Genomic DNA, 12,317 nt, shown 5'->3' on the forward strand with positions numbered 1-12,317 from the left:
CAATGGCTGATACTACTGCTCATGGTCTCTCTCTCCCTCCTCCTTATAATGTCTGAGTCAGAGGAACATAACAGGAACTAATTGTGTTGCATCTTTTATGGCTGTGGCCAAGAAACTGATGGGCAATGGGATCCTCTCCCAAGAAAGCTTTAGAAAATATATTTATTTAGTGTATTCTTACCTTCTAAAGGGGGGAAATCCATTGTAAAGTTGTCTTGAGGATAGGATGAGGTCCGAGGCGTTTGGGATGGGGCATACACCAAGCAGCGCTCAGAGGCAGGGAATTCCCTTCCCAGAGGCCCACCTTTGAATAGCATTTTAATTTAAGGTTTCTATTACTTTGGTCCCTACATAGAAAGTGACTTGTTTTAACAGAACTGTTTGCAGTCAGTTTTTACATCTATGCACATCAGACAGTGCCTGGATTGGTGACTGTCAAATGCTCTGAAATCCCACTCCTTACCCCAGCCTGGCCCAATCAAGACAAACACAGGTTTTCACCAGTAAGTTTCAGTTTGACAAATATATTACATAAATATTTCATTTTAAACCTCTAGCAAACTACTTTACACTCTTTCTAGAGAGAGATACAGAGCTGAGACTCCGGGTTTTGTTTGTTCACCACAACCCTGGTGCCTGGGACAGAGAGCTCCTCCCTTAAGAGGCTATGGAGTTGATTCTGAATTTCCCACTGTTTTATTGTTTCAGTGGGACCACTTCAAACCATCATGGTGTGAACTGAATAAGGGAAAACTCACACTGTCTCTCAGCCTGTGAGACTGCACATCAGGAAGACCATATTGCAGCACTTTCATTGGGAGCATTCTCAAAACCAAGGCTAGAATCTTTTTTTCCTACGGGTCAGCGTAGACTGTGGGGACAAGCATTAAACTGGCAGGAAGACCTCACAGCTAGACATCTGCCTTCTCCTTGGCCTGTTACTACAGAACATATATACAGGCACGCTTCTCTTCAAAAACACAGCATCGCTGAGCAGAAAGGAGCGTGATCTGAGGCAAGGTGGCTGGCTCCCATCCTATATATTCACACTGCCCCAGGAGACAAAATCAGTGACAGAAGAACAAAGGAAGCATCAGTCACAGAGCAATATACCAGAGCTGAATGGTTAAAAGGTACATAAGACCTTTGGTCATCCTGGTACCCCTTCCTCCTCCCACAAATTCTATCTCCCCCAAAACAATAAAACATTTGGGGGGAGGAGAACAAAAGTCAAGTTCTCTTAGCATAGAGCAGTCTCAACACCATGGTTGTCACCGGCTCCCACAAGCTATGGTATGAACCGGCCTTAGGACATTGCATATAGACAAGAGCTTTCTGACTGGCAATGCCTCAATAAAAGCCAGTTAAATACACAACTCTGGCTTATTTCTATGGGCGAGTGTCATCTGTAACAGCGATCAGGCAGAGCAGTTCCACAATCATTGCACTTGGAGATAATTAACGTTACTCAGCCTTGCGCATAACACAACCACCTGAGGCAGGTTAGAATGGAGGTAAATGCACTACCTGGGATTTCCTGATGGTTAATTCAGAGTCCCCACCAGGGAGACTAGTTCTAGCTCTGCCAGAGAAACATTTAGCCTTTTAAACCGTACCACTGATTGCGGTCACAGAAAATCAGATTTGAAGCATTTCCCACTTCTTTCACTCAACCCATGAAGAGGCAGCGATGCAGGCTCAAAGCTCAGTGGTATGCATACAAAGGTCATATAAAACTTAAAAACATAGGCACATGAAGGCAGGTTGGGGCAGAGGGGAGTGCATGTCACATTTCTATACAACAGCATGGCGTTAACCTTTGTTAGAACCTGCTGGGTGGATATTCCACTGCATCATTTCAAAGTGCAGTTGCCCATTAACTAAGAACCGAAATTGATTAGCAGGCAGGGTCAGCCCTGCCCTGCATGGTCCCAGATCTGCATGATGTACATATACTGCAAGGAGTGGAACATTTCCCCCTGGAAAGGGGAGTGTGCAGCTTCCCCCATCCGTGGGAGGACATAAGGAAAGCTTCCCCTCTCCCAGCTCCAAATCTATGAGATGCCCACTAGCCAAGGAAGATCCCAAATACAGACCCCAGGGGCAGCACACACAGACTGTGGTGGAGCCCCATAATCTCTCTGAATTTAAAGTTCCAGAGTTTCAAACAGAGCAGAAGGATGGTCTGAGCACACCAGGTGGGATAAGACAACATTGCAATCACACATCCATCCTGTTAAAGTGCAGTGGGACATAAGGCGCAGCCTAGAAAAATAACCCTTGTATCTGCCCGGGTGGTTTACATCTGATATAACCAGCACAGGAGCATGGGTGGCGAGTACTGAAAGGAGCCAGGCAAGTCACAGATTTTAATCCAGGAGCCACAAGCTGTGCAAAGAAGGGGCTAAGGCTGCTTTCCATCAAGTCAATCCCACTGCAGAGCTGCCTAAAAGGCAGGACATTGCATTTCACCCTGACCTGGATCTCAGGGCCCCATTAGTTGTTGCTTTACAGCCCCAGGTAAGCGACAGCAGCCCTGTGCGCTAATGAGGAGTCAGGCACCCCATGCCACTGCTGGCCCAGGAGTCTGGGGAGCACAACAAATGGTTCAGTGCCACCTTCATCTCCTTCCAGTCTGGCACTTGGGACTGAAATGGAACAACTGAGAATTAGGGCCTAAGGGCCCCATGGGCTTGAGCCCAAACATCTGCACAGCCGTTTTCTAGCCCCCTGGGCCTGAGCAGGCTGACATGGGCCAGCCACCCGGTTTTAATTGCAAAGTCGAAACACTGTGTGTCATCTCTGGTCGCAGAACTGGGAGCTCCCACAGCTCAGCAACATCAGCCACGTTTTGACCCTGACATTGAGAAACAAGTGTAATCACATTTCCTTTGCCTTAGGTCTAAGGGCCTTTTGGAAGGGCTCTGAAGAGAAACAGCTGCCTGCAACCTTCCAGGCAAACTAATCTGTGGTGGGAATTAGGGAGCAAAGTCCCAGAACTTCTCTTTAGTCAACAGCACTCCATGCCATTGGAGGGTCTGCACCTGCTGCCCTCCTACCCCTCCCTCTTGCTGTATCTACTACCCAACCAGGTTCCCTATGTTATGCTTTGCAGTGGAATTGATGGCCGCCAGGGCACCAATGCGGGCTCCATAGCAGCCGAAGAAAGGCAAAGGTGTGCTTCACATTTCATCTTAGTTCTCTCTAGGGTTCAAACAGAGGAAGGGCATTATAGGGCACTGGCAGGTGAGAAGGGGGGAGGGGTTAATTTCCCTCTCTTACTACACTCAAGTTAATGAAACTGAACGTCTTATTTTCTCATCCTACATTTGCTTTGTGTCCAGCTTGGGCCACGCAGTTGGACTGATCAGTGTTGTTTTCAGGCTCTCATGTACCACCACCAAGCTGCAATGTTGGGGGAGCAAACCTTGAGTGGGAAAAAGATTAAACAGGAGTGAACAGCTGTTCTCAGTTTTAAAGCTAAAGGCGTGAAAATGTCTCTATTGGGAGGAGAAACCCTCAAGGAGAAGATGGAGACTGAGCCTTTCATTTGCAGTCTATATTCAGGTCCTTAGGCCAGTACTGGTCCTCCATGTAGTGGTCACTGTCTGTGCAGCTGTCCGTAGGAGTGTGAGGGGGACTGGAGGGGTAGCTGCTGGCAAGCTCCTGCTCCCACTGCATCTCCACCAGTCTGTAAAGCTCCATGGAAGTCCGAGCATCCTCCACCGACGAGTGTCCCTTCTGGCCAACCTGAGGGCAAAGAGAAAAGACCACGGTAGAGCGGACAGCTAGTTAAGGCTCCAGAGACAAACTCCCAACAAAACTTGCTGTTGCTCCAGGGGATAAAAGGTGTTTGAGTCAGTTTCTATTGGGCTTCGAACACACCAAGGCCTCCATCTTGAAATCAGATCTGCACATCAGTCTGTTGAAAGTAATTTCTCTCCCCACCCCCCCATCACCGCAGTATCTGTGGCCCAGAGGTATTGAAGTCAAGGGCAGCTAGATGCCTAAATACCTCAGAGCATTTGGGCCTGAACACCTCAAAATCTTTAATGGATTTACCCTCCCACCTCACTGACGTAGGGCAGTGCTATCACCTCCTTTGTACAGATGGGAAACAGGTTCACAGAGACCAAATGACTTGCCCAGGGTTACATAAGAAGTCTGTGATGAAGCAGTGACTTGAACCCAGGTCTCTCACATCCCAGCTTGTACCCTAACCACTAGACCATCCTGCCTCTCACATGCAGACTCTTATGCCCACATGGTCTCCCACTGGATCTGCCCACACAAATCCAATTGCAGCCTTAGCCATCTCAGCAGTGAAGGGGTTAAGAACTCCCCAGATCCTGCTTTCCATTCCCAGAAGGCCCCTTACCTGAATTTTTTTGTGGAGCAGCTGCCTTGCCAGGCTCTTGAGAGAGGCACTAACTTTCACAGGGAGTCCTGCCTTCCGGTTCAGCAAAGGGATTCGACTGGTGTCTCGAGTCCGGCTTCTGGGGTGAAAATATTTCAGGGCTCGGAAGTCATTGTGGATGGCGTGTCCCACCACAATCTTGTCTTTCAAGATCTTCAGGATCTGGAAGTGTCAGAGGTGGTTAGCTGGGCATCACAGCGGGAGTAAGAGGGATTTAGAAGTCCTTCCTTGCACTGATTTTGGTTTCTTCCGCTCTAACCCCACAACTAGTCATACCTTTCTCTGATGTCACAGAACACAACTGCCCAGTGATAGCTATCCAATCACAATCAAGGAAGAAGCAGGGCTACATTTCCCAGAGAAGGCTAGTTCCAAAGCATCCTCCGGTTTCAAGGCAGGCTGGAAACTTGGGGAAGGGGAAGAAAAGTTGGGGGAAAAGACGCACAGAGATACAGAATCTCTCACCTCAAAGCTGACACATAGCAAGCCAGCTTCAGAGCAAGTATCAGAAACTAGGAGTTTCTGGCTCCTAGTCCAACATTCATGTCTCTAGACCAGGTGTCGGCAACCTTTGACACATGGCTCGCCAAGGTAAGCACCCTGGCAGGCCAGGCCAGTTCGTTTACATGCCACCTCCGCAGGTTCAGCCGATCGCAGCTCCCATTGGCCGCGGTTCACCACTCCAGGCCAATGGGGGCATCGGGAAGCGGCGCGGGCCAAGGGATGTGCTGGCCACCACTTCCTGCAGCCCCCATTGGCCTGGGACGGTGAACTGCGGCCAGTGGGAGCCACGACCGGCAGAACCTGCAGATGTGGCAGGTAAACAAACCGGCCCGGCCCACCAGGGTGCTTACCCTGGTGAGCCGTGTGCCAAAGGTTGCCGACCCCTGCTCTTAGATCATGCTGCTTTTCTAATAACTCCTGGGATAGCCTGGAAGGAGAGGTGGGGTAGGTGACAGACTCTTGCTGTTCTAAGACCCACTGGCTGTTCTAACAGCCACAGCAAAGCAGTGCATAGACAGCTGCCCAAAGAGAGGATAAATTCTAGCCCTTGTTCAGACTGTACAATTACACACACCACATCTCTTGTTTACCTCTCTCTGTGCAGCACTGAACGGGGTAGCCTTCTGCATGTGTTGCTTGGTGATCCCACTCCAGCGAGTCCTGTAGTCCACAATGGGAAGCTCTGGCCGGATATATTTGTCATAAATTACATCTCCATTGTAGTTCACCACCGTGCATCGCGCTAGCTCACTCTGCTTCCCGCCAGGGCCTGTGCCCACCATCTCACAGTCAATGGCCACGCACTTCCTAGGTTTCTTCAGCGAGTGGGACAAGGAAACTCGGCCTGAGTTGGAACTGGCAGGCAAAGGTAACCTACTCTCTGAGTCCTGGGAAAGTGAAAGGGAGCATTGCCCAGCTGTGTCCTCCGGAGGGACTGGCAGAGACTGCAACAGAGCGCGCTTGAGCTTTGGGAGCTTTACATGGACTTTCCCCACAGACTGATTATTCACGAGAGATACATCCTCACTGGCTAGCCGGCCACATCTGCTGGCTTCTCTGTTTAACAAGCCCTCTTTGGATGGTGTGAATGCCATTGGCTCAGTCCGGTGTCCCAATTTGGGTCTCAACAGCCCCCTCTGCTCCAGCAGAGTCCTGCGCTCCATAAACCGCTGGTGCTTCCGGCTTTTCTTTTTATTCTGGCTCTGCAGCAAGCCACGATCTTCCACATCTGCTCTGCGAGCCAGGTGGGCTTTGGGGGGAGGACAGCACTGACCCCATCTGGACTTGGAGCACCCGAGAAACTGGCCATTGGCCCCTTTCTGCCTCACCTCACAGGCCTTCACTGTGCTCACAACACCTGGCGTTAAACCCTGGCCAGAAGACATCCTGCCAAAGATACCCACAATGCAGGGTTAGTCAGTGCCTGGTAAGTAGAGATGTTCCTCACCTGGATTTGAGAGGGATTATCCCATTCCCACAGGTGAGTGGAGATAGCACATGACATGCCCGCCTGGGGTTTATCACATGCAGTCCTGTTGTAGCCATGTCAGTCCCAGGATATTAGCAAGACAAGGTAGGTGAGGTAATATCTTTTAATGGACCAACTTCTGTGGGTGACAGAGATAAGCTTACAGCTACCCAGAGCTCTCCTCCAGGTCACAGAGTTTACCAGAGCTGGTCACTCAGTCAGGCCTTGTTAGGACAGGGCGGGGCGGGGCCGGGGCCGTGGTTCAGAGCGCAGACAGAGCCTGCAGCAGCCATAACGCGGCCCAGGGGGGCGCCGGCATCACCCCAGGCATAGTGGAGCGATACGGCCACAAGCCGGGTGCGGGGGGGGGGGGAAGAAGTTAGCACGACCATGGCTGGCGCTTATCCCAATCCTACTAGTTTGGCTCTGCGGTGCCAGTTCTACCCTGGGCAGGGGCCTGGGACGGAAGGACTAAAATAGGAATAGCAGGAGAGATCATGTGCTTACAAGCCCCTCTGCCCCCTACCTGGGTCCCCCTCCTTCTGCCCAGCCCTCTCGCCTGGGAGCCCCCCGCTCTCTGTCCCCGACCGGACCCCTACATCTCTTACCCAGCGAGCCGGCTCCCCACACGTGGCTTTCCCGGAAGCGGCTGCTGTAATGGCTCCCACATGCCCGGGCAAGTCCTGCCGCCACGCTCCGCCCCCCTCCGCCTATTAGCTCAGCGGGCAGGGGCGGGATGCGATTTGCATGAAGGGGCGGGGCCGTCCTATTTGCTCCTGCTTAAGTTGTTTCCCCGCGCGTGGGGCGGGTTCCCCGAGTGTCTTTCCCCGGTGCGTCCGGGCGTCTGTCTCGGGCAAGGGCTCCAGTTGGATCGGAGCGATCGGGGCCAGGCAGGGGCGCAGCCCCTTGGGCCTGGGGTCTCTGCCTACCAGCGGGAAAGGTCCTGGCCGGGAAAGGCGTGGGTTGCCGTGTTATAGTGCCCCACACACTCTGCTGCACCTCTACAGGGAATATGAGAGAACTCCATTCCCCGGGGATCTGCTGCAAGTTCTCCCACGCGCAGCAGCCTGGGCCCGTTGCCCCTTGGGGAGCACTGATTTAGGGGCTCTCATTTATCCTAGTGGCATAGTGAAGCTGTGGGGAGAGCAGAAAGCGGATGTTTTATCCCAGCAGAGGCATGATGCTCAGGGTGAATTGTATTACTGTACTATTTCCAAGTGTTGCAGTAACACCCAGAAACGTGGCTGTTATATTCTAGGTAGGGTGCTGCACCACCTCTGAGGTACCAAAAACTGGGCTCCTTGGGGTTAATCGTGAGCCCATAAAACTGGACAACTGGCAGCATGTACTGAGCACCCTCACAGAATTCCCAGGACAGCCACCTCAAAAAATGGATGATCCCAGGAAAACCTGGGCAGGTGGTAATCCTAGTGCTTGCTGCACAAACACAGAATAAAATGTGGGATGAGCTTGCACTTTTGTCTACATGAGATAAGATTAATGTGGATTTAAACTGATACTGTTCTACTGGGGTAACACACACACATGCAAACTCTTAGTCCAGTAGTCCAGCACATTTTTCAATCTGGTTTATGTCACTTGGGCAGGAGTTTAAGTTGAACTAAAAAAGCCACTCTTATACTGAAATAAGAGTATAACATATAAGGATACAATCATAATAGGTACGTTATATTGGTATAACTATATTGTTTTAACTATACCAGTATAATTATACCAGTGTAACTGGTCAAACTCCCTTGTGTAGACAAGCCCATTCTACTCTATTTTGTTTTTATTCTGTGCCCATCACAGTGGGATTTTGGTTCCTGGTGGCATCTCCTTCAGAAAGAGACCTAGAGATCACCTAAAATGAATGCAGACCTTAGTCTCCCCTGTGTGGACTGGACCAAACCTTGTTCTAGCAGCTGCCCCAAGGTAGTCACATTCCTAGAGTATATGAGGCCTTAGTCCTTTCATCCTGCCCTGCATACTGAGCGCTGCTCAGGACTATCGGATGTTCACTGTCCACGTGGTACACTGGGGCCAGTTCCTCTGAAGCAAGCAGGTTTCGTGTTTCAGGAGAATGCTGGCCTGCTCCGAAAGCTTTGTGCTCCAAACAACCTGGGATCAGATTACAAGCCGGGCTCAACTTTGCTCAGGTCTGCTTTGGACTAATCCAGGGGTCGGCAAGATTTGGCACGCGGCTCACCAGGTTAAGCCCCTGGCAAGCCAGGCCAGTTTGTTTACCTGCCACGTCTGCAGGTTCAGCCAATCGCGGCTCCCACTGGCCACAGTTCGCCACTCCAGACCAAAGGGGGCAGCGGGAAATGGTGTGGGCCACGGGATGTGCTGGCCACTGCTTCCTGATGCCCCCATTGGCCTGGGACTGCAAACCACAGCCAGTGGGAGCTGTGATCGGCGGAACCTGCGGATGTGGCAGGTAAACAAACCTACCCGGCCCACCAGGATGCTTACCCTGGTGAGCCGCTTGCCAGAGGTTGCCGACCCCTGGATTAGTCCAAAGCAGACCTGGGTGAAGTTGAGCCCGGCTCATAGTCTGATCCCAGGTTGTTTGGAGCACAGAGCTTTCGGAGCAGGCCAGCATTCTCCTGAAATAGGAAACCTGCTTGCTCCAAAGGAACAGGCCCCAGTGTACCACGTGGACAGTGAACGTCACTCTCATATTTGTCAATAGGGCTTTTATCTGTTCTAACACGTGGGCCAGTGGGAGTCACAGGCAGGTCCAAGCCAGTAGCTTGCATCATTTATTTTGTAATACAATTCAAGACAATGACCTTTTATTGGTAGGACAAGCTATAACAAGTGTCACCAACTGTTTACAGGGACAGAAACTTCTATGGGTCATTGAGACTGTGAGTGCCTTCTCCACCTTGTCACCATGTGGGTGGATTTCATGGATACCCTAGGTTTCATTCACATCCAGCTTTTCTGATTGTTTTATCATTTCTCCCCTCGTTCATTTGGCCTTTTATGTACTTATGCAGTGATCTTTCATGCCCAGGAGAGGGCGCTTCATCAAACACCTCTCCTTCATCGGTTTCTTCCTCCGCTGTCTCATTTCTGTCCCCAGGAAAGGTCAGCTCAGAGTCACAAGCAGGTTCTTGTCTTTGCAGGGATTCTGCTTTTCTACTCCCACTTTATGGTGGCTGAGCTGAATGAGATGAATTTACCCCAGTGGTAACAAAGAATGAACTTTCACCACAGGGAAGGACTTTAGGCATCAAAGAAGTATAATGAAACCACCCACCAAGCACAGAGAATGGGTCACGCTAATCGCATTAGCCTTTGGCTGCTAGCCATGAGGGTGGGGAGGTCAGATGCTCGTTGGTATGCACCTCAACAGGCCACCCAAATCCCACTGTTGCATTAAACACGGTACACAGGTAATTTAGAACTCCTTCAACTAGGCATAAATGTTTTCTCCTGCACTCACCTAGCTGACTGTCTCAGGCCATGTGAGGGGATTCGACAGGCTGTTGAATTGGGCCCACAATATTGCTGCATTGGTTTGTCAGGACTGAAATAGTGGGGAAACTGTGGGTTGGGGTTGAGGGGTGGTGGTGGAGGAGTGAGTGCGTGTATGTGTGGTGGCGATGGGAGTAGCAGGGGGTGCTGGAGGTCAGGACTGGGCTGCATCAGCAGAGCTGTGTGGCATCTTTCCCTGTGGACTGGCAGTGATTCAGGTAAGAAATAATAAAATCCACCACAGCCCCAAAGGCCTTTAGCCAACACTTCTTTAGACATACTCAGACCTTTGCCATCTGCTTGTTCTTTGCTACCTGATGGCTTGAAAGCAGAGCCATCTTAGTCAGTTAACAGACCGCCACAGTGCTGAATGCAGGCTCACTTGATGTACATTGGAGGCCAGCCCTGGGGATAGCATCTGAAGATAGCAGGTCTACCAGCTGAAAAAGAACCCTGGGTAGGAGCTGTCACAGCCACAAGCCCTCTTTGCAGCACCCCAAAATCTTAGCCACGCCCAAAAGGGCAGGAGTGACCCTTTAACAGGAAGTGTGTGGATTTAGAAAAGGACTCAGTGCTTCACTCAGACCTCAAAGACCAGGGTCTGAGCCAGTTGTACTCTCAACATGCTGTCAGGCCACCAGGAGGACTTTCATTAACAGCTCTGCCTGTTCCTGATTAATTGGAAATTGGCTTGTATTGTGTGTAAATCCCCTTCCTCACTCCCTGTCGTCCATTCACAAGGCAGAGGGCAGCTCTGTGCCCTGGCCATGTATGGTGAGTTCACATTAGTGTCTACACACTTCTTGTGTAGCAAGTGTGAGGGAGATGAAGAGAGACAGCATAGGTGCTTGCAAAGGTCAGATAGGAAATCCTGAGTGGGAATTGCTGGTAAACCTTCAACTGAAGAACCCTGAACAGCTCCTCCACACACTTTCAGCTAACCACCCTGAACCCACTGAGGCTGCGTCTTTCTTTGCTGCAGTATCTGTTTCTTCTAGCCGCACTGCAGTATCTGTCCATCTACAGTATCTGTCAAACAGCAGCATCTCCCACTCGATCGCTGCCTTATGAATCAAGACAAAAGGGAGAGAGCCCAGCATCATGCGACAGCCTGTTGCATTGCTTATCTTGTTCTTGCACTGTTGGGGCTCTCAGACGCTGCTTTGGAGAGCTCTAAAGGCCACAGTTCCTGCCTTAGCTACATCAGACAGTTACTGTATTCCGTTACTTGCCACCCAGGGCTCCCTACCTCCCTGCCCGCTCACCCCTTATTAACAATGGCAGCTTCTGCTCTCAGCCTCTCCCCGCATTGCAATCCATGTCTAAGAGAGAGACCGTAATTTGCACTCTCCTCCGGTGCAAATAAGATTTCTAATAGGGACAGATGCCTGCTGGGGGCTCTCAGAAAGGAACAGCTATTGAAATGGAATTGTTTGCTGTGGGATGCCAGGTCTTGGTGTGAGGCAGACAGGCCCAGGGCCCGGAGCGGGGGTGGGAAGGTCTGTGTACACATACTGGTGAATTTGGGGCTATTTTTGGTGGGGGTTGGGGTTGCCAGTTATTCAACTACAGAATCTGGAGGAGCCGGCAGGGCTGGTAGAACAAGGACTCCAAATAGCCACCTCTTCCCACCAGGGTAATGAACAAGGGTGACAGCCAGGAAAGCAGGCAAGGAAAGGGACCTGAATTCAGTGCAGCTGGCTGGAAATCGCTCCCTTCTTGCCGTGAGACATTCTGAACCAAACGAGAAAACAGGGTGTTTTGTTCTGAAATACTTTGTGGACTTTTTCTGACTAAATGAAAACAAAACTCAACCGGGCCCCCCCACACGCCTGTTTCTTTCCTTTTTCCCCCCGCTGGAAAAGATGTGACGGAAGGGACGAAAAATAATTGGGGGTTTTCATTGAAAAACCAAAACATTTTGACTACAAAAAGTTTTCCGTGAAAATGTCCATTGCAGGCAAACAAACACCACGGCCATTCTTTGGTTGAGAAAAAGGTTTAGCCAGAAGATGCCAATCAGCTCCGCCACGGACACCAGAGTGTTTGTGTGTTTCTTTGATCCCACCTGGCCTCCTGCCACTTCTTTATTCCCTATACTCCTTCCATCCCCTGCCTGGTCTCTCCCAGCTAACGCTCCCTTTCTGTCTCCTCTCCATTCTTCTCTGGAAAGCAACATCTCTTTTCCTCTCCTTCCTCCGTGCCTCCTCGTCTGTCCATTCCCTTCCACCCCCGCTGGCCTAGCTCTGGTTTCCTTGCTCCCCTCTATTTTCACTGCTCTCTGTTAACTCTCCCCCAACTCCTCCCATATTCTCCCTCTCACCTTGGTCTTTCCCTCCATTTTTCCCAAAGAAACAAAAGGACAGTCCCATCCTATTACAGTAAAAGGCAGCATTTTGCCTGTGACTCAGACTGTTGGGGCAAGGATCATGCTTCTGTATT

At 50.7% G+C, this 12,317-nt stretch overlaps 1 protein-coding gene across 1 annotated transcript; it reads right to left on the minus strand.

Annotated features, from left to right (window-relative positions):
• Positions 1–504: 504 nt before the first annotated feature.
• AEN (apoptosis enhancing nuclease) lies at positions 505–7,064 on the minus strand. The gene is made up of 4 exons (XM_050967413.1): positions 6,998–7,064; positions 5,512–6,307; positions 4,379–4,579; positions 505–3,750 (listed from the first exon to the last, which is right to left on the minus strand). Exons 1-4 carry the CDS (start codon positions 7,057–7,059, stop codon positions 3,547–3,549), a joined length of 1,263 nt encoding a protein of 420 aa, XP_050823370.1. The 5' UTR covers positions 7,060–7,064; the 3' UTR covers positions 505–3,546.
• Between the last annotated feature and the right edge of the window lie 5,253 nt (positions 7,065–12,317).

This window comes from Gopherus flavomarginatus, chromosome 9 (assembly GCF_025201925.1).
Source record: "Gopherus flavomarginatus isolate rGopFla2 chromosome 9, rGopFla2.mat.asm, whole genome shotgun sequence".
NCBI classification, from domain to species: Eukaryota; Metazoa; Chordata; order Testudines; family Testudinidae; genus Gopherus; species Gopherus flavomarginatus.

Excerpts from the sequence above, each read along its gene's own strand:
- AEN (XM_050967413.1), bottom strand. The coding sequence starts at position 7,059 with ATGTGGGAGCCATTACAGCAGCCGCTTCCGGGAAAGCCACGTGTGGGG. Across the intron at positions 6,308-6,997 it reads GTGGGGAGCCGGCTCGCTGG|GATGTCTTCTGGCCAGGGTT; the intron begins GTAAGAGATGTA and ends TATCTTTGGCAG. Across the intron at positions 4,580-5,511 it reads TCAGTGCTGCACAGAGAGAG|ATCCTGAAGATCTTGAAAGA; the intron begins GTAAACAAGAGA and ends TGACACTTCCAG.